Source organism: Coptis chinensis, chromosome 3 (genome assembly GCF_015680905.1).
Source record: "Coptis chinensis isolate HL-2020 chromosome 3, ASM1568090v1, whole genome shotgun sequence".
In the NCBI taxonomy this organism is placed as follows: Eukaryota; Viridiplantae; Streptophyta; class Magnoliopsida; order Ranunculales; family Ranunculaceae; genus Coptis; species Coptis chinensis.
Window position 1 is genome coordinate 45,225,986 of NC_141458.1, and position 21,036 is coordinate 45,247,021.

Below are 21,036 nucleotides of genomic sequence, written 5' to 3' on the forward strand. Positions count from 1 at the left end.
TTCAGCATCGGTCAAATCTAACGAAACTTTTCCCTGGGATCCAACAACAAAATGGTCAAACTGGTGGGTGTCTTCTACAGAACTATAAGCAACCAAGATTTACGGAGAAAAGAAGACTATTTACATGCATAGCAGCTGCAATGCTGCAAGTTCTTGCTTTAAAAAAAATGCTTGATCTGTAGGCGCATTCCAACTCTTTTCAATTGCTTTTCCTATGGTGTTTTACATTTAACTAAAATTCAGAAAAGCAGAACGTCTGCACAAAACCATAATGATGACCAAACTGCACTGAAGACAAAAAAACTAAATTTTCAGCTTGGTTTTACAATTTAAAGTGGCTTCCAACCATTCTGCAGAGTCCAGACCAAAATGATCGTACATGGCCTGTAAGCGTCACAACCCATTCAAAAGCTCAGTGGAAGTAGAGGGAGCTATTCAGTATCCAAAAATTCGAGACCTATCTGGTAAGGAGTTAGAAACACGTGCATATAAGAGACTATTATTCCGTCAATCGTTTTTGACATGCCGTTGTCTTTTACCAAGTACAAGTACGAATCCCATGGACACCACCATTCCGACAGTGTACCCAGCCACTGCTCCATAACTGACACAAATTGGCCACTCCTACAAATAGAAACAATTGTTATACTATCTGTAACAAATATCTAAATTGTTGAATATTTACTTTTTTATCAAAAAAAACAAACAAACATATATCTAGTTAGTTTGCTGATCAATAACAAAGGTAATAAAGATCAACTAACCACTATAGTTTGAAAAGATATTGGATTGACTGATCCAAGGATTCTACAGTTTTTATAAGGTCCTTTCTTTAAACTCACACCAACAAGCTGTTAGAAAGATTCAACTGTCCAAGTAACAAGAGCTGCAAAATCTGATCAGCTTGGTGTTAGAGAGGGGCGTACTAAAAACTACATTGCCCCAGGATCAGACAAGTCCATATTATATGATGAAATGAGAACCAGACAAGGAAGTTTTATCTTAGCTCTCATCAGAATGTCTTTGAGACTGGTCTCAGATGAAACGTCAATCGATATACAGCCCTGAGATTAGCCAAGTCCATCTTATTTGAACGCACAACTATGAGCTATGCCATATTACAGAACCAATATTGGGTCAAAAGGATGGCAGATTCATTAAAATCCAAGGCAGTTTACGTGATTTTCAAGTTTCAGCCTTTATCTTGACCAATAAAGCCTACAGATTGAAATGATTAATGATCTTCTACACATTACAAGTTTACTTACACAGGAACATAACCGGTGACTAGTGGAGTCACAACCAATCCCTTCTGCAGACGTATCTCATTTTGCCACCACTTAAAGGATTTTCTATTCCATCCAAAAGATTGTTCTGTTGATTGCAATACAAACAATAATGCAGGATTTGTAGTTATTCTTTTTGTTTTTTGGATTTGTAGGATATCTCATCCTTCTTCGTGTAATAGTTTTTCTCAATAGAAATTCTCATTTTACCAATAAAAAAAAAAAAAAAACAATAACGCAGTCACGGAAGTCAGACAGGTTTTGGAGACTCAAGCAGCACATGTTTGTTACTAGTGGACCATCAAACATTGCATTATCAACTTAGCATGGACAAAATATAAAGCTAAAGATCGGCAAAGACAACTGTATTTGACGCAAGCTTCGCTATAAAAAGAAGTTGCCATTATGATCCCTAGTGAGGAAAGATACCTGCCATGGCCTCTCCCAATCAAGTGGCATAGGCCAAGCTCCAAGCCAAGCTCCTATAATAGCTCCATGTGCTGGTATGCAGATTATATACTCAAGACTTCCAGTAGGCCTAAAACAATATATACTCCATCAGCAGCGGAAATCATACAGTAATAAACAATAACTGAAACTGACTCTTATCAAAACGTAAAGCATTAGATTCTCTTAAAAGTCTTTTTCTCTTTTCAGATAAGTAATAATATTTCATCAACACTGCACACTCACTTTGTATTGGCAAATAGACGTTGCCAATCCTTCCATGATGAGCCATAAACAGAAGCTGCTGGGACAAACTGCAAAACCACCAAATTTAAAAGGCTTGTTTTTTCTTTTTTAATAATAATTATAATAATAAAATTATTAATATATTATATTATATTTAGGGTTTATTTCATGAAAATTTGCAAATTATATGAGCCACTGATTTTGTTCCTCAATTCAATCTTTTCCGAAAGCACTGTTTCTTTAGCAAAAGCTTTCTTCGTCAGATTTATTTCCCACCATCCCAGTCGATGTCCTCTTCTGCTGCCTTTTTCTCTTTTAGAAACTTCAGTCTCTGCTCTTTCTAACTGGAGTTTCTACAGCCTACATGGCTACATGTCAATCGACATTCCCTCAGCCTATACTATACTGGAGTACGACAACTGCACCTTTTTGAATGCACTCATTCCTGGCTACATGTCAATCGACATTCCCTCAGCCTATACCTATTACTTCCTTGTCTAATGAATCATCCATCTTAGTATCCTCATTTTTGCTACATTAAGTTTAAGAACATCTTATTTTAACATTCTCATTATCCACAAAATGCTTAGATAGCCATTGTTCTTCCATGTAATCAGAGAACAACAGAAGACTCCAGAAATGTCCACGTCAGTAAATCAGTTACGACAGATGATTCTAGAATCTCCACATCAGCAAATCAGTTACAACAAGCTCACAATTGTAACTAACAGAATCCTTGACAGCTGTACACATTGTTGTATATAAATAGTGCAAAATGCAATAGAATTCTTGTGAGAATAAATTCTTCTTTCTCTCATCTTAAATATGGTATCGGAGCTGCAAGCTCAAAAGAGAAAAAATAATTCTAAGATCAACTACCATTAACAATGGTGATAAAGCTTCAGCAAGCTAAGTTCTCACTTTTACTCAATCTCATTTCTCAAATCTGTCAATTCATAAGTCAATTTCTTTACTTGTTCATTCAATTTTCATTGTTTAATTCTTCAATTTCAATTTCATCTGGTTAGGGTTTTAAATTAAATTGAGTAGAATCAAATCTTGTTTTTCGTAATTCGGTCTTAGAGATATATCCTCAAATCTTGAAATGAATATTCAATCCCAAACTACTGCTTCTTCTTTAGCAACAAATCAATTGTCTTCAACAATGAATCAAACTCCTTCAATGACTTCAGTTAATATTAGTCACTTTATACCGATCAAGCTTACAAGAGAAAATTATTTGCTCTGGAAATCACTTTTCATGCCTGTTCTTCGTAGTAACAATTTGTTACACTTCATTGATGGATCAAGATCTATTCCAAATCAATTTCTACCCAGTGATTCTACTTCAACATCAACAACTGTCAATCCAGAGTATCTTTCTTGGTTAAAAACAGATCAAACATTACTCATTTGGTTTAACGCCACGATTTCAGAAGGAATCTCACCATATGCGATTGGTTCATCTACATCAAGAGAACTTTGTCTTGTTTTGGAGAAGTGATTTGCTATGTCTTCAAGGTCACATATCCATCAGTTCAAAACCAAACTTCAGATTGTTAAGAAAGGAAATCAATCTATGTCTGAGTATCTGCAAAAAATAAAAGAGCTATCTGATTCACTTATGGCTGCTGGTAGTCCAACCAGTGATGGTGACCTGGTCACACGTGTTGAATGGGCTCACACATGAATATGATGCATTCAGTACTTATATTCGTCTCAGGGCAGAAGAAGTTACATTTGATGAGTTGTATGGTTTACTCTTAAGTGAGGAAATTAATGTGCAAGCTAGACAATTGTCATTAGGGCATCTCCAATGGCGGGTGTAAAATTACACCTCCACATAGGCTCCACCTAGGTGCCATTAGGATTTTACAAGTCCAATTGCACACTAATGTTTATATTATAAATATTCACTCTCTATAATCCCCAATGGAAAAGTGTTAAAAAATTTGAATTTTAAACTCAGACGTCACTCCAAGTGATGTTCGAACATATTTTAAATTCGTGCGCCCAAACTTTTTAACAACTTGTATCCAAGTGGGGAATTCCCCACTCCCTCTATTAGCTATTAGCTTATTACCTACGCTTTACAATCCCCGTTGGAACAAGTTTTTTGAAATTGGGGGTGTAAACAGTGCCTCAAGCCTTAGCAGCAAACTTCAATCAAGGACATTCTTCAGAAAATCGTTGTAGAGGTTATCTTATCAACGAGGAAGAGGACATGTTTATATCAGTAGAGGCAGAAACTATAATGGAAGAGGATCTAGCAATTTCAATCCAATGAGAGGATCAGGTTCAAGTTCCAGTACTAGTGATGAAACAAGAGAGCATAGCTCCTTTCCGTCTTCTCAGAACTGAAGGGTAATCTGTCAAATTTGTGGAAAGAACAATCATACTGCAGTTGATTGTTATAAGTTATAACAGGATGGACTATGCTTACCAAGGAAGAATTCCACCAGTGAAACTTCAAGCAATGGCTTCTAACTACAACAGCAACAATGATTATGAAGCTCAATCCAATCACTTCTCACAGCCTAGCTACAACTATGAATATGGTCAAAGCTCTACTTCGTACACTTCAAGTTATCCAAGTTTCTCTGGTCATGAATCAAGTTGGATAGCAGATACAGGAGCAAATAATCATCTCACACCTGATTTGAGCAATCTGATGATTTCTAATGATTATGCTGGGCATGACAAGGTTGTCAGAGGCGATGGTCAAGGTCTGTCTATCTCTCATATAGGAAATTCAATTTTTCACACACCACACTCACGCTTTAAATTCAAAGATATTCTTCATGTGCCTTCCATCTCACAAAACTTATTGTCTGTTCACAAATTTACAAATGATATTGATTGTTCAATTCATTTACTCCATCTTCTTTCTACGTCAAGGACAACAACACAGGAAAGACTCTTTTCCAAGGGAATCATAGAAATGGACTCTATCCCATGACATTCAAGCATTCATCAAAGTTGTTGCACTCTTCGTCTCATCCCTCTACTCAAACTGCATTTGTACTGCCTTCAGTGCTGAAAAAGCATCATAATCTATTTGGCATCAAAGGACAGGGCATCCTTCATTTCCCATTTTGGAGAAAATTCTGAATGATCATCATATACCTATTTCATCATGTAATAAAGTTGAATTCTGTAATGCCTGTTGGTTTGGCAAGAGTATTTAACTCTCTTTTTCTTTGTCTCAATGTACTTCTACTAAACCTCTTGAGTTGATACATTCTGATTTGTGGGGACCCTCCTCAATATCATCTTATGTGGGATATTCATACTATGTTTCTTTTATTGATGATTACTCAAAATTCACTTGGATTTTTCCTTTGTTTCATATATCTGATCTCTTGAATGTTTTTTTTTCAATTATTTAAAGTAAATGTAGAAAACTTGACAGAGTGTAAGATTAACACTCTCAGGTCAGATGGAGGGGGTGAGTACTTAAGTAAGAGTTTCAAGTTCTTCTTGCATAGTCATGGTATTTCTAATCAGTATTCTTGTCCATACACACCTGAACAAAACAGGATAGCTGAGCAAAAACATAGACACATCACTGAAATGGACAGAACTTTAATAGCCCAGAGAAATGTTCCACCAAAATTCTGGCTCCAAGTTTTTCAAACATGTGTATATCTCATCAATAGAACACCTACACCATTTCTTTCATATCAATCACCTTTACAAAAATTATTCAATGTTTCATCCAACTACACCTTTTTTAAGGTATATGGCTGCTCATGTTTTCCTTGGTTAAAACCTTACACAACAAACAAGCTACAGGCTAGAAGCAAGGAATGTGTTTTTATTGGGTATAGTCCTGATCACAAAGGCTATCAATGTTTAGATCCTACTCCTGGTAGAATCTATATTAGCAGGCATGCCATTTTTAATGAAAACTCATTTCCTTTCAAAATTTCTACTGCTACTTCCATTCCCTCTATTCCATCCACAACAAAAATTCTTGTTCCCACACTCCTTACTGGTCCTGTCTTCGGAAAAATCTCAAAACTCTTTCTTCATCATGCATATCTTCAAATCCACACTTTACTCCTCCTCAACAAATAGCTCCTCTTACCTCTCAGTCTGACATAGTTTCTTATTTTGAAGACTGACAATTCTCTTACTTCTGACACACCTAACACTTCTTCCTTTATCAACTCAACCTATCACTCAAACATCAAAATCCATTCCTCACACTATGGTTACAAGGTCTAAGAACAGAAATTCTCAATCTAGTCATCCACCTGACTCATCAATTAACTCAATGTCTACAAGATCCAAAATGGGAATTTACAAAAAGAAAGTCTACACAGCTTCTAAACATCCCATTTCTGCTTACATTTCCTTATCAAATTCTCAAGTCAAGGTTCCTACATGCTACACGCAAGCTGTAGAAGACAAGAACTGGAGAGAGGCCATGACAACTGAATGTACAATGCCTTACTGCAAAACAACACTTGGGATTTGGTTCCATATCATCCTTCTCTCTACTTGGTGGGCAACAAATGAGTTTTTCGATTGAAAGAGAAATCAGATCGTACAATTGATAAGTTCAAGGCAAGATTAGCTGCCATGGGATACCACCAGGAAGAGGGAGTTAATTTTATAGAAACCTATAGTCCTGTTGCAAAGTCAACTACTATTAAGGTTAATTCTCACTATTGCAGTTCATAATGATTGGGGAGTTAGGCAATTGGATGACTCCAATGCGTTTCTACATGGTGATCTCAAGGAAACTATGTACATGACGCAGCCTCTTGGCTTTGTTGATCCAGCTAAGCCTACTCATGTCTGCAAGCTACACAAATCATTATATGGTTCAAAATAGGCTCTGAGATCTTGGTATGAGAAGTTAATGAGAGCTCTAATCAAATATGGATTTGTTCCAGCAAAACCAGATCCTTCTCTATTTGTAAGAGCAGCGAAAGATTCTATAACTTACATCTTGGTGTACGTTGATGACATCCTACTTACAAGCTCAACCCCATATTGTCAAGCAATCATCAAGCAGTTGAGTCAACATTTTGCAATGAAAGATCTCGGTGACATCCATTTCTTCCTAGGCATGGAAGTACAGAGAACAGCTAAGGGCTTCGTTCTATCTCAATCTATCTATACGCATTGGTAGTTCTCCAAAAGGCACACAGGCTAGATGCAAAACCATGCTCCGCTCCATGTGCAACTGCTACCAAGCTCGATAATTTCACAGGTGATATTATCTCTGATCCTTCTCTTTTAAGGTCAATTGTTGGGTGTCATTACAGTATCTCATTTGGACAAGACCAGACCTAGCATACGCAGTTAACCAAGTGTGTCAGTATATGCAAACACCAAGAACAACTCATATGGCTGCTGTAAAAAGGATATTGCGCTTTGTTAAAGGATCCATTACTCATGGTATTCGGCTTACTAAAGTCTACAGAACTATTACAGCCTTCTCTGACTCAGACTGGGCTGGGTGTCCAGACACCAGGATATCAACAAGTGGCTACTCAGTATTCTATGGCTCAAGCCCTATCAATTGGAGTTCTAAAAAGCAACCAACGATTTCCAGATCCTCAGCAGAGTCTGAGTACAGATCTCTGGCATACACAGCAGCTGAACTTTATTGGCTATCAATTCTCATGAAAGACCTGCATATCTATCTTTCAGAAACACTGTTATTGCTTTGTGACAATGTCAGCGCCATATCTCTTTCTATGAATCCAGTATTTCACAGTCGCACAAAACATATAGGAGTTGACTTCTACTATATTAGGGAAGTAGTCACAGAGAAATGCATCAAACTTCAATATATATGTAGGGCTGTTAAAAAAAACTGGAAAACCGGAAAACCGAACAGAACCTCGCCGAACCGGGTGAAACTGAAAAACAAAAGTTGTTCCATGAAAGTAAGAATATATGCAACATGCATATTTTTTGGATGGAAAATGTACGAAATCACCATTAACATTCTAAGACACCAAGGAATGATAATTCCAAACAGATGCATACTTTGCGGGGTAGAAGAGAATCAACCCTTCATCTATTTGATCACTGCACTGTGTCAAACCAGATATGGGACTCCCATCTTCCGAGTTCAACAGCAACATTGTCTCCAATCTGCAACGTAATTCAAAGGCATCTTCCTAAATTGGTCAAGGAGTAAATCAAAGGGCTATGGGGACTAGTCTGGAAGATAATCCCTTATGCTTTATGTTGGATTCTCTGAAATACTAGAAACTATATGGTGTCTACTTATTAAGAATGGTGCCTATCCATAGAGAAGATCGTCATAGATACAGAAAGACAAGTATATGAGTGTGGATAGTAGCTAGAGCACAACGCTGAGATCATCACTTTGGGCAACTTATCTTTAACTGGAATTGGCTGCTTGAAAGTTCACAATGAACGCTTCCTAGCGTTTATTGAGGACCTCCCTCAAACCAGTATATATCATTAAGCATAAAAAATAAGTAAAATTTATGAAATCACTAAAATGCTAAGAACCCAAGCAGCATCTAAGTATTAAAAGTAATCTGTCAGAGTCTTCTGAGTTTAATACTCACAGTGAACACTGACATTAGAAGGGACCAGTAAATAGTCTTTTCCAGGTACCTGTCAACACATTTAAGTATTAACAAAGGTGGTTTGTTAATACTTTGTTAACAAATAATAAACTTACTGAATTCCGATAGGAGCTCCCAGAACAATTGCACCAAAAGCCATTAAGAAAGCCCCTGCAATAATCCAAAACTCTTGTACAAAATTCAACTAGTTTAAATATAAATAAATTGTAAGAATAAAAACCCACCAATGGGAAGTCCGAGTACTCCTCGCAATACTGCTTTCCAATACTGTTAAAAGGTCACCATTTAAAATGTGAATAAAATAATGGAAGAAACAAAACAAAAAGAAAAAAACATACCGAGCATTGTTGAGGATTCTGTCTGAGGAGACTGAATAGTAAAATCGTAATCGGCGTTTGAACCAAAGAGATGAGAGCAAGTGTAGGAATTGGGTGTGAAATGAGATTGATGGAGTAGATGTTGTGGGCCACGTAAAAAGAAGTTGTTAGAGATAGTAAAAACGCAGTGGAAACGGTTATGTCTCGGCTATTCGATGAAGCCATGATGCTGCTACCTTCCCAATTGCAGGAACAGTATAAATTAATTAGATTATATCAAGACTGTCCCACACGGGCTATGTATGGTCCAACCAAATGTACGGTCAATTATTTTTCAAATGCAAGTAAATGCGAATGATATAAGACTTTGTTAATGTACCAATATTTACAGATACGGCTGTTGAGGACAATGATAAACTCAATGCTGATGATCTGGTTGAATGGCTCAAAAGTCAAAACATCTATTCAGAGCGACCTTGACTCCCAGGGACACCTTCATCGAAAAGCTTCAAATTCTTTTAAACCGACAGGTACTGACATGCACTACTTTGAATATTTGTTTTTTTTTAGTGATTGCCTTTCCTGTATTATGATATCACACTAGTTTTGATTAACCCTTAGTGTTCACTGAGATTAAAAGCTTGTTTGAGATTTAAATTTTATCTACACATGTTTTGTTTTAAATATTTGCAGATTTCAGATCGATGTGCTTGTATTGTCACAAGAACATAATCTCAGATGATGTTCAGATCAGAAGAAAGTCGTGCGGGCATTGCTTCCCCCTCAACTGCTTAACTAGACAACCTGCTTATTTGCATGATCATAACACGCGCTTTCCAGACTGCTATACTTGCTACATTCTCAACCTAGTGAGATTTCATAGAATGTAAGTATGCTGCTGAAATTGGAGACTTCCATTGTTTTTGTTTGTAACATATCTTGAATTCTATCAATTTTTTTTATTTTTTTTTTCTATTTTCTCCATTCTCTTTTAGGGTAAACATTCAGAAGGAGAACAACAACGCAAATGTCAATCACCACGTTGGGCAAAATTAATCTTGTTGAATGTTCACTCTGTTGAGTAAATAAAACAGGTCAAGTGGGGTTTTAAGCAACAAATAAACACCAATTAAGCAACCAGTGTAATATCACCCGTAGAACAATGTATTAGTTTCTATATTCTGGGGGATAATTAAATCCTTTTGTTACTTTTTTCTAATTCAAGAATGTCTAGGATATATCTTTTTCGCGAAATGAATGTGAAGGACAAAACAAATCTAGGAAGGAAAAATGGGTCTGAGCGGAAGTACATAGAAATCTGCTATAGTCAAGTCGTTACTTAGTTTTGAATTTCTACAGTTCGGGTTTTCCTTTGGAAGAGATATGCTTTTTCGTTTGTAGGATTGTGAGAATCTGTTGTTTCTCTGACCTTTGCAGGATGGATAATCAAAACAAGAATAGCGATGCATTTCCCAATAAGCGAATTAGACTAAATAGCTACGGTGATCTGTCTGTTGACATGAGACAAGAAGTACTTGGTAGTGAATTGATACTTTGTTGGTGAAGACATGTCTGTTGAGGGAAGCGATAGACGCGATGTTCATATTCTGGTTGGACTTCTAGTTAATTGGTTTGAAGCTGATAATACTATAGCTCAGCCACCCAATTCTATGGTCCGTGGACACACCAGTCAGAGAGCACCTCCTGCTGGTATGATACTAAGCTTCCTTCCTCAATTGGAATGCCATTTATTTTTTAATCCAAGTATTTGTTAGTGAAACAATCACATTTTTCATGAACGTACCAATGAATGCAAGATACCACTGTTGCGGAAAACAATAAACACAATGCTGATACTGAGAACTGACAAAAACTGAGCGAAGTTTTGGTATGGCCCAAATCTAAGTCACCCAAATGTATGGTCCATGGATGCACCAGTGGGGAAGCACCTCATCGTATGATACTATGCTTCCTTCCCTCGATTGGGAAGCCATTTATTTTTTGAATGCAAGTACATGTGACTTTGTTAATTAATGTACCAACAAATACAGATACGGCTATTGAGGAAGACAATAAAATCAATGCTGTTGATCTGGTTACATGAAAGGGGACAGAGCTTATGGTTATATGGCTCAAAGAATCTATTAAGAGTATCCTTGACTCCCAGACGCACCATAGTGAGGATCGTGTTCATAAGAAAGCTCCAAATTCTTCTAAATCAACAGGTATCTATAACCTGCAGTAGTTTGGATATCAGTTTCTTTTAGTGATTGCAACTATATTATAATAAAACACTAGCTTTGGTCAACATTTTTTGTTCACGGAGATTAAAAGATTGTTTGAGGTTTTAGTTTTCTATCCACTTGTTTTGTTTTCAGTATTTGCAGATTTCGGATTGATTTGCTTGTTTTGTCACAAGAACATAATCTTAGATGATGTTCAGATCAGACGAAAGTCGTGCAGGCATTGGCTTAAGTAGACAACCTCCTTATATGTGTTGTCATGACATGTGCTTTTCAGAGTGCTATACTTGCCACAATCGCAACCTAACGAGATTTCATAGAATGTGAGTATGCTGGTTGATAGAATTTTCTTATCTTTTCCTCCAATGCTTCAGCTCTAATCTTGAAGTAGTACTTTTAAAATTATTAACTTCCAGGGAAAAAGTTCCTAGTCTAGGTACAATGTACAAAGAGTAAAGAGTGGAAATTGTTCTTCTAGTAATTGTCGTTCAAAATTATTCTTCTCAATGACACTCTCATTCTTGGTCTGGGTGGATCTAGGGGCCCCTGATTAGCAACTATTAATTTTTGTATTACTTGAAAGATTGTAAGAAAATTATTATGACATCAATCAAACTTTAGTGTGTACACTTGTAACTTCCATATTTGAATTCTTCAAGTATAATGCTGGCTGAATCTGTCAAGTTGGCATTCCTTTTCTGTAACTCTACTTTTAAGTTGCAAATTAAGTCTGTATAACAGTCCTATTTTTTTCTTTGGAAATATTTGTTAAGGACATCCAACTCTTAATTTTCATTTATCTATGTTTCGATTTTCCTTCTATTTGCTTCATTCTCTTTCAGGATAAACAACCAAAGGGAGAAAAACAATGCGAATGTCTAAATCAATTTGCTGAGCCTTCTTTTGACATTTGGGAGAACCTCTAGAGGGATGATGGTCCATGGAAGCACCAGTCAGCAAGCACCTCCTGGTAAGATGCTAAGCTTCATTGCCTAATTATTTTTCAAACCTGACTGCTTGCTAATGTTATGAATTTGGATTATGGATGTACCAATATATACAGATACTGACCTTCATGAAACCAATGAAATGAAGAACATCATTGATCTTTTACGTTCCGAAAAAGTGAGGGAGTTTCTGGTCCAAGGGAATTAAGATAAGCATATATCGGTAATGTTTAGTAATGTTCGGTCTCAATAAATCGGTATACATCACCCTCCACTAGCAAAAGTTAATTAATTCAACAGTTCGTACTTTGACCTTTTTTTTTGCTTGGTAAGTTTAAAATATATTAAAAAGTAAAAAAGTTACAAAAGGTGTTTAGAGAGGCAACAGACTGCACTCTCTAAGGTCTTGCCAATTCAAGCAAGTAACTACCACTGCCATTTATAAAAATGGTGTAGTTTACATATACTAAAATCTATAAAAGCTTTGGTAAGGGCCTTCCCATTTTCATAACCAATCGGGCTTTCCCTCACAGACAATTGCTTCATCATCATTCATAGTTGCACCCCTCTTAGCCAGGCTATCTGCTGTGAAGTTTGCTTCTCTGAAGGTAGTTGTAATCTTGATATGTTGGACAAGTAAGAGGCAGTTGTGCCACCTTGCTTGCATTCTCCAAGGTACATTATCAGTTTTGAATGCGACAGCAGCTGCCTCAGAATCTGTTTCAATCCAAAGATGGAACCAACCTCTAGTAACAGCAAGCTCCACTCCTTCCAAAATGGCCATGCACTCGGCCCAATAGTTTGTGCCAATGCCAGCTGGTCCTGGGTTGCCCAAAGAATCTGTATTTAACTTGACTGTGTTTAGATCCGGGGGAATCCACATACAGTCCTTAGTTCTTGGTGCATTCTTGATCCTAGAACCCACATCCCAGAACTTGAGAACTGAACATTCAAAAGTCGAGTTATAGTTGTCGCATTTGGACAAGTTTGCAGTAAGTTTAATCTGTGTTGCACTCTCCAATATTGGGCTTCTTACCATCAAAGTTAATCTCATTTCTCTGTTTCCAAATTATGGCCAGAGCAGCAACAGTACATGCATTCCACAATCTCTTCAGTCTAGGGCTCCAGTTCGTACTTTGACTTGAATGATTTGCGTGATATTATGCAGCTTTTTCTCTTTCCTTTTTTTTTTTCTCGAATAATTATCTCCAGCCAACAGTAGTCTTGATCTGTTAAATGTCCTTTCTACTACAGGGGAATCTTCCTGGCGCACCAAGTGGACAAGGAGTTTTGGAACGTAAGCAGTCAATTGGATTAATACGTGGTTCATACATGTGAGAGAACAGAAGACCAAGTAAATGAGCATCCCTGTGCCTGTGACTTTATCCACTTTTGTGCATAATTACGTTAATTGTTTAAAAGTTCTTGGGTTGTTATCAGATGTATGAAAACCAAGTTGTTCATAATTTCATTACAGTTACTGGTACAAATGAAAATTGTGAAGTCTAATCTGTATTAAGTTGCCTGAACTATCTTATCTATTTTGCTAGAAGTACCAAAGGCAACCAGTGTCAGTGTAAATCTGATTGCTGTAACATTCCATGTTGAAGACAAGTGTGGAGTCCGAGAAGATTCATGACTGAAGTGCAAAACTCTTCCATATAACATTTCATCACTAGGATTACAGGGATCTGCTGCAAAACTGTTATATGAAAAGTGGAAAACATGTGACTGCAAACTTTTCTGTCACCAATCTACGCTGCATGAATGTGATAACGATTATTAGCATTACCTGGAGACGTTCTAGCTTGTTACAAAACCAAAATATCCAGGAGAAATAAAGAAAAGGACAGACCCCTTCAAGTGGCTTGGAAAAAAAGCTACGGAAGATCTTGTAAGTATCATACCCGGTCGACTTTGCCAGATTACATTCACTTGTAGTCGTATTAATTAAAATCAATTATTACCTTTTCCATGAAGTTACAGTATGTGGTTGGATTATCGAAAAAAAAAAAAAACAGTATGTGGTTATGAACTTCGCAATGTCCAATCCACTGAGGTCCTTTTCTTTTTTAATTTTCTTATGGAGGGAATTGTTGGCCAAAGCAAAACCAATACAACCATTAGCTTTCTTCCCTAACTAAGTATTGTTCATATAAATAAGCTGACCAGTGCTGATCTCAAAAATTGGCCGGCTTGAAGACATTGGGGTCTTCAGCTGACATGGTAACAACAATAGAAGAAATAGACATGCTCTGTCCAGAAAGTCTGCTTTTGCGTTAGAGGTGTGGCTCCTCATTGGCAATCTTTCGTGTCTTTTGCCTCTTTTCACCAAGAGTCAAGAGAAATAGGTAAACTCTGGAAACTCGGCAACTAACTGTTTATTTTCCTCTGTAGTCCTTCCTAGCAGGCTCTTTGTTATTTTCTCCAACAGTGCCCCTGTACCATGAATTCCGACTATCTGAGTGTTTTTATACTATGAGCTCACCTTAACCACTCTCAAAGCTCGCATGGTAAACTGAGAATGTTCTTTCTATTGTTTGAAAGTGGAAAATACTGCACTATTCATTCTAGGTTTTATACTTTTAGAAAGATCGTATTATCTATGCTTTATTGCCTACAGATAATAAACATGGTGCAACTCTATGCAGTGTGTCCAGCAGACAATGCAAAACTGGTAGCTAGAACTCGGTCTAATACTCAAATCTAACTTTCAATTTACTGAAGGGGATTGTTTACCTACAAATCTCTTCTAACAAAGAATTCTAAAATTGTGCTAGGTCTTGAGCTAGTAAGTCAAATGGTTGACGACAATTTAACAACAGGGGACTTTGAAATGTCCTTGTCATGCATCCTTAAATTAAACAAAATTCATTTGTCTCCGGTAATATAATTCGCAATTCTCACCCAGTTTTCCAGGGCCCGTAATATAATTCGCTCGTGTTAATCTCCAAAGCTCATTCTGTCGATAGCAGAGTTGATCTAAGGCATGGTCACTTCGAAAATTCAGTTATACTGTGCTCATATGCGTGATCAAACAGTGCCCAACAGGCGAAAATGCTTGCGTCTGTGAACTGTTTTCTATTTGCCATCCATATTTTTATGTCAATTAATTTGCATGTTATGTGCCAAGCTCGAACTGTTCATAACTGGTAATTGTATTATTCTTTCGGGACTATCAACCGACGAGTTATTGATGGCATTCATCCCTTCATTGATACATGTTTCCCAGAATTAACCGATTGCAAACTATATGAAATTCAAACAAGGGTTAACGAGTATGTTGACAGTGTTTTTTTTTATGTGTATTGGGGGGAGATCCTAATTTCCCATCTAGTTGGGGGAATCCTAATTGGCTCATCTAGTTGTGTGTGTGTGGGGTACTAGTTAACCCATCAAACAATATGTTTTGACAAGATAGTGATATTATTATTTAGTTAATTAGTTAATGTTGAAGTATGTATAAGTGTATTTTGGTATAAATATATGAACCGGTGGGTAGAGAATATGATGCAGTGCAGGTGCTTGCTGAGAAGTACCTTGATGCATATGATGGTGTCGTGAAAGTCTGGAGAGTGTGTTAGCAGAGGTGAAAGCGCGTCCGCGCTTAGTTTGCCCTTCTGACAGGCGCGCACGCGCTCAGGGCTTTTCTTTAGGTTTTACGAGAACAATCTTTTGTTTTCATTTGTTTTTCTGTAGGATTGGTTCGGTGAACTCACCGCTTGTTTGTTTTAGGGTTAGAACGCCTATTTAAAGGCTTAGGAGAGTGATGATTCATCCATTGATTTTATAAAAGTTATTTCATCGTTTCTTGGTTAAAGAGCGATTATTTGATTATTTGTGAACTAACGCACTTAGTATTATATTAGTTCGTATCAGATTTAGCTACGATCTAAATATGCCTTGTCAAGCAGGAAGAGGACGTGGTAGACCTCAGAGAGAAGCTAATCTGGACGATGTGTATGCTCGTGATCGAATGGCCGAACTTTTAAGGCAGGTAGCAGCGCTAACTCGCCAGGTCGAGGCCCTTAATCGGCAACCCGACCAACCACAAGACCGTGAACCACAACTGGTGGAGGACGATCTGGAGGCAGAGGATAATAACCCCTTTGCCGATTTGGAGGAGATGGACAATTTCCCGCGTGTTCCACAACACAAAGAGAACAGACACTGGGAATCCGGTTTGAAAATTGATCTGCCCGAGTTTCATAGTAGCTTACAACCAAACGAACTAATTGATTAGCTCGGGACTGTGGAAGAGGTTATGGAGTTCAAAGACGTGCCCGACAACATACAAGTGGCACTCGTGGCAACTCAATTTCGAGGTCGTGTTATGGCTTGGTGGCAACAGTTGAAGGCGACTCATGCACAAAGAGGTAAATCTAAGATTGTTGCATGGGAGAAACTTAAGAAGCATCTCCGTGCTGATCTTTTACCTTTTAATTATACTCGTGAATTGTATCAACGACTTCAGAACTTGTGCCAAGGTGCTAAGTCTGTCGATGACTATACTAAGGAGTTTTACCAATTATTGGCTCGCGTCGAGATCACCGAATCGGATGACCAGTTGGTGGCACAATTCATTGGGGGTTTTTGTTCTAATATACATGATGCCTTGAATTTGTTTGATGTGTTTTCTGTGTCTGAGGCTCATCAGCGAGCATTACTTTTGGAGAAATAGTTGAACCATCGGGGTGGGGTTACTCCCTCCCAAACCCCAGTTGCTCCTATACCTAGGCCGAGGGGCCCTCCAGACGTTGTGGCTCGTGGCCCTAGCTCAGTTAAGTGTTTCCGATGTGGGGAAGTCGGTCATTATGCTAATTGATGCTTTAGACCACCTGCTCCTGGGAAGATTTTATTTGCTAAGAATGAGGATGTGGATGAGGACCTTGTTGGTGGTATTCTGGGCACCCCCATCTTTGATGCTGACTCTACGGCTGTGCCTGAAGAGCTTGTCCAGGGGAACAGGGGTGAACATCTTGTTGTTTGCAAGTTATGTTTGGCTCCTAAGGAGACTGAAGGTGATGGTTGGCTACGTAACCATATTTTTCAGTCTACTTGTACTATACAGGGTATGGTCTGTAAACTTATTATAGACTCGAGGAATTGGGAGAATGTGATCTCTTCCAAAGCCGTTCGCAAGCTTGGGTTACCGACTGAGAAACACCCAAATCCTTTTTCATTGTCTTGGCTTAAGAAAGGTACTGTAGTTACTATCTCTAACCGTTGTTTGGTTCCATTTTCCATTGGGTCTACGTACACAGATAAGGTGTGGTGTGACGTCGTCACTATGGATGCGGTCATTTATTATTGGGCCCACCATGGCAAAATGATCGCAGAGTAGCCCATGATGGTTGGCGCAACACCTATAGCTTCTTGTTCGGCGGTGTAAAGATCATCCTAGTTCCCAGCAGAGAGACGACTCCAGTTCCTCCTCCGACCCCCAAACCCTTTTGTTTGGCTATGCATAGTTTTGAGACTGAGCTGCTAGAGGCGGGTCAGGTGTTTATTTTAATGTGTGAACCAAGTTCCCTCACAGCTACAATCCTCAATTGTGTACATGGTTTGGTACAGAATTTTCCTTATCTTTTCCCAGCTGAATTGCCTACGGGTTTGCTCCCCATGCGGGACATTCAACATCAAATTGATTTGATCCTTGGTTCAAAAATCCCGAATCGTCCTCACTACCACATGAGCCCAACCAAGCATGCTGAATTACAGAGATAGGTGACCGATTTGCTTGATAAGGGGTTTCTTCGTGAGAGCCTCAGTCCTTGTGCGGTGCCCACACTGTTGGTTCCAAAGAAAGATGGCACTTGGCGCATGTGTGCGACAGCAGGGCAATTAACAAGATTACTACCAAGTACCGGTTTCCCATTCCACGGTTGGACGGCTTCCTTGATCAATTACATGGTGCTGGCGTGTTTACAAAGCTTGACTTGAAGTCTAGCTATTATTAGATTCACATTCGTCTTGGTGATGAGTGGAAGACGGATTTTAAGACAAAGGAAGGTCTTTATGAGTGGCTCGTTATGCCTTTCGGCCTTTTTAATGCTCCTAGCACCTTTATGCGTGTTATGAATCAGGTCCTGACACCATTTTTGGGTAAATGTGTGGTGGTGTATTTCGATGACATTTTGGTATACAACAAGGACATCCAGTCTCATCTCCAGGACCTGCGAAATCTCTTGTCTGTACTCCGTCAGGCTCAGCTTTTGTGCTAATGTGGCTAAGTGTGTGTTTTGTATTGACTCTGTGTTATTTCTGGGTTATGTGGTTTCTAAGGAAGGGATTTCGGTTTATCAGTCTAAGGTGGAGGCCGTTCGGTCTTGGCCTAGCCCGATGACCCTGACAGCAGCATGCAGTTTTTCATGGGTTTGCATCGTTTTATCGCCGCTTTGTTCCTCACTGTAGTACTATTACTGCTCCTATTACTGATTGTTTGCGTAGTAGTAAATTTTTGTGGTCTCAAGCTGCAGAGGAGAGTTTTCAAGCGCTCAAGGCCAAATTAATTTCTACCCCAATCCTTAAATTGCTGGACTTCTCTTCTCCTTTTGAAGTCTGTACGGATGCGTCGAAAGTTGGTATTGGCGCTGTTCTTAGCTAGGGTAATCATCCTGTGGCTTCTTTTAGTGAAAAACTCACTAGGGCGACACAGAATTACAGTGCTTATGACTTGGAATTTTATGCCGTTGTTCAGACTCTCAAGCAATGGCGGCACTATTTGATCCACTCAGAATTTCTGTTATACTCTGACCATGAGGCCCTTAAACATATTGGTAATCAGGATAATGTTAGTGCCCGACAATTACGTTGGTCTAGTTATTTGTAGGATTTTACTATTGTTTTACGTCACAAATATAATGTTCAGAACTGTGTGGTTGATGCACTGAGTTGACGTTCATTCTTATTGGTGTCATTGCGCACTACTGTATTGGGTTTTGATTCCTTCCCTGATCTCTATCCGACTGATGCTTATTTTGCTCCTATCTTGAGTGCCATCCAGGAAGGTCAGTTATCTACATTTTCTTTACAGGACGATTTTCTGTTTAAGGGTAAGCGCCTTTGTGTTCCTGACTGTAGCCTCCATCTTCGTCTCCTTACTGAATTACATAATGAGGGTCATTTTGGCCGTGACAAGACTCTCAAACTTTTATCTGTATCATATTTCTGGCCATCTTTGGGCAAGGAGGTCCAAAATTTTGTTGCTCGTTGTCAGGTCTGTCAGGTCTCTAAGGGACATGCTACTAATGCCGGATTGTATATGCCTCTCCCAGTTCCCACTTGCCCTTGGTGTGATATTAGTATGGATTTTGTTCTTGGTCTCCCTCGTACTCAACGAGGCTTCGATTCTATTTTTGTGGTCGTGGATAGATTTTCCAAGATGGCTCACTTCATTGCCTGCAAAAAGGCTTCTTATGTTGTCAATGTTGTACAATTATTTTTTCGTGATGTTTACCGTTTGCATGGCTTACCAGATTCCATTGTTTCTAATTGTGACACGCGTTTCCTTAGTCATTTTTGGCGTTCTTTCTGGAAACTATTCCACATTGAGTTGAAATTTAGTAGTGCCTATCATCCACAGACTGATGGTCAGACAGAGGTCGTTAATCGTTCATTAGGTAATTTATTACGTAGCTTGATTGGTACTAAGGTGAAACAATGGGATTCTTCCCTCGCATAGGCTAAGTTTGCTTTCAACAGATTGGTTAATCGGAGTTCTGGGTTTAGTCCTTTCCAGGTTCTCTACGGGTTCAATCCTCGGGTGACTACTGATCTAGCGCCTGTCCCTAGCTTACACCTTGTTCATGCTACTGCTACTGAGTTGATTCAGCACGTTACGGATATTCATACTGCTGCTAATTCTAATCTCTTGGAATCTACTGCTAAGTACAAGACTGCTGCTAATCGGCATCGTAGTGACTTTGTTTGGGCGGTCCTCACTAAGGATCATTTTTCTGCTGGTGACTACAATAAACTGAAACATCGCAAGATTGGTCCTCTTGAAGTAGTTGAGAAGATCAACGCCAATGCATATCGTCTCTGTTTACCTAGCCATATTCGAACTTCAGATGTCTTTAATGTTCGGCATCTCATACCATTCTGTGGTGATTCGTCTGACGATGAGGATGATTTAAATTCGAGGACGAATTCCTTCCATCTAGGGGGGAATGATGCAGTGCAGGTGCTTGCTAAGAAGTACCTTGATGCATATGATGGTGTTGTGAAAGTCTGAAGAGTGTGTTAGCAGAGGTGAAAGCGCGCCCGCACTTAGTTTGCCCTTCTGACAGGCGTGCACGTGCTCAGAGCTTTTCTTTGGGCTTTACGAGAACTGTCTTTTGTTTTCATTTGTTTTTCTATAGGATTGGTTCGGTGAACTCACCGCTGGTTTGTTTTAGGGTTAGAACGCCTATTTGAAGGCTTAGGAGAATTGTGATGATTCATTCATTGATTTTATAAAAGTTATTTCATCATTTCTTGGTTAAAGAGCGATTATTTGATTGTTTGTGAGCTAACACACTTAGTATTACATTAGAACATATACTCTAAACCCTACCTTCTTCTTGTGCCTCCATCTTTCTTCTTCTCCACCTTATTTACTTAACCTAACTAATAATATGACTCTCCTAGTATAAACTAACAATTAACAGCAATACATTCATTTAGTGACACATCTAATCAAATTCTTCCCTATGTCGTGAATTCAAGCTTTCCTAGTGTACTTGTAGTTTTGCACTATGAGCTTACCTTAACCATTCTCAAAAACCTTTATTTTGTATAAATGTTTTTTTTTCCTGTATAGCGAGTACCAAACACAAAGCGGCATTGGTATACAAACTGAAAATGTTATTTTAATTGCGTGCATACGCATATTCTACGTGATGCAACTCTGTCCAGTACGCTAGGGCTCAGTCTAATCTACCTTTCAGGTTAATCAACGCCTCAAGGGGGTGTTGTTTACCAAT

General features: G+C 38.5%; 2 protein-coding genes across 5 annotated transcripts; one reads left to right on the top strand and one right to left on the bottom strand.

Moving 5' to 3' along the window:
• Nucleotides 1-150: 150 nt before the first annotated feature.
• LOC147509776 (phosphatidylinositol-glycan biosynthesis class F-like protein) lies at nt 151-9,236 on the bottom strand. The gene is made up of 7 exons (XM_086602002.1): nt 8,902-9,236; nt 8,788-8,830; nt 8,659-8,713; nt 8,543-8,591; nt 1,980-2,047; nt 1,716-1,824; nt 151-624 (listed from the first exon to the last, which is right to left on the bottom strand). Exons 1-7 carry the CDS (start codon nt 9,103-9,105, stop codon nt 508-510), a joined length of 645 nt encoding a protein of 214 aa, XP_086458128.1. The 5' UTR covers nt 9,106-9,236; the 3' UTR covers nt 151-507.
• Nucleotides 9,093-14,049, top strand: LOC147509777 (uncharacterized). Of its 4 annotated transcripts, XR_015218608.1 has the most exons (9): nt 9,272-9,410; nt 9,574-9,766; nt 9,876-9,974; nt 10,318-10,590; nt 10,932-11,105; nt 11,259-11,446; nt 11,966-12,093; nt 13,325-13,424; nt 13,621-14,049. XR_015218608.1 is itself a non-coding variant. In XM_086602005.1 (8 exons), exons 1-4 carry the CDS (start codon nt 9,183-9,185, stop codon nt 10,442-10,444), a joined length of 474 nt encoding a protein of 157 aa, XP_086458131.1. In that variant the 5' UTR covers nt 9,093-9,182; the 3' UTR covers nt 10,445-10,590; nt 10,932-11,105; nt 11,259-11,446; nt 11,966-12,093; nt 13,325-13,560. The 4 variants fall into 4 exon arrangements, 1 of the variants encoding a protein (XP_086458131.1); XM_086602005.1 differs by lacking the exons at nt 9,876-9,974; nt 13,621-14,049 and adding an exon at nt 9,093-9,197 and having other exon boundaries at nt 13,325-13,560; XR_015218606.1 differs by lacking the exon at nt 9,876-9,974.
• The last annotated feature ends 6,987 nt before the right edge of the window (nt 14,050-21,036 follow it).

Excerpts from the sequence above, each read along its gene's own strand:
- LOC147509777 (XM_086602005.1), top strand. Across the intron at positions 9,411-9,573 it reads AAATTCTTTTAAACCGACAG|ATTTCAGATCGATGTGCTTG; the intron begins GTACTGACATGC and ends AAATATTTGCAG. Across the intron at positions 9,767-10,317 it reads CTAGTGAGATTTCATAGAAT|GATGGATAATCAAAACAAGA; the intron begins GTAAGTATGCTG and ends TGACCTTTGCAG.
- LOC147509776 (XM_086602002.1), bottom strand. The coding sequence starts at position 9,105 with ATGGCTTCATCGAATAGCCGAGACATAACCGTTTCCACTGCGTTTTTA. Across the intron at positions 2,048-8,542 it reads TTCTAATGTCAGTGTTCACT|TTTGTCCCAGCAGCTTCTGT; the intron begins GTGAGTATTAAA and ends GTGGTTTTGCAG. Across the intron at positions 625-1,715 it reads ATTGGGAGAGGCCATGGCAG|GAGTGGCCAATTTGTGTCAG; the intron begins GTATCTTTCCTC and ends TTCTATTTGTAG.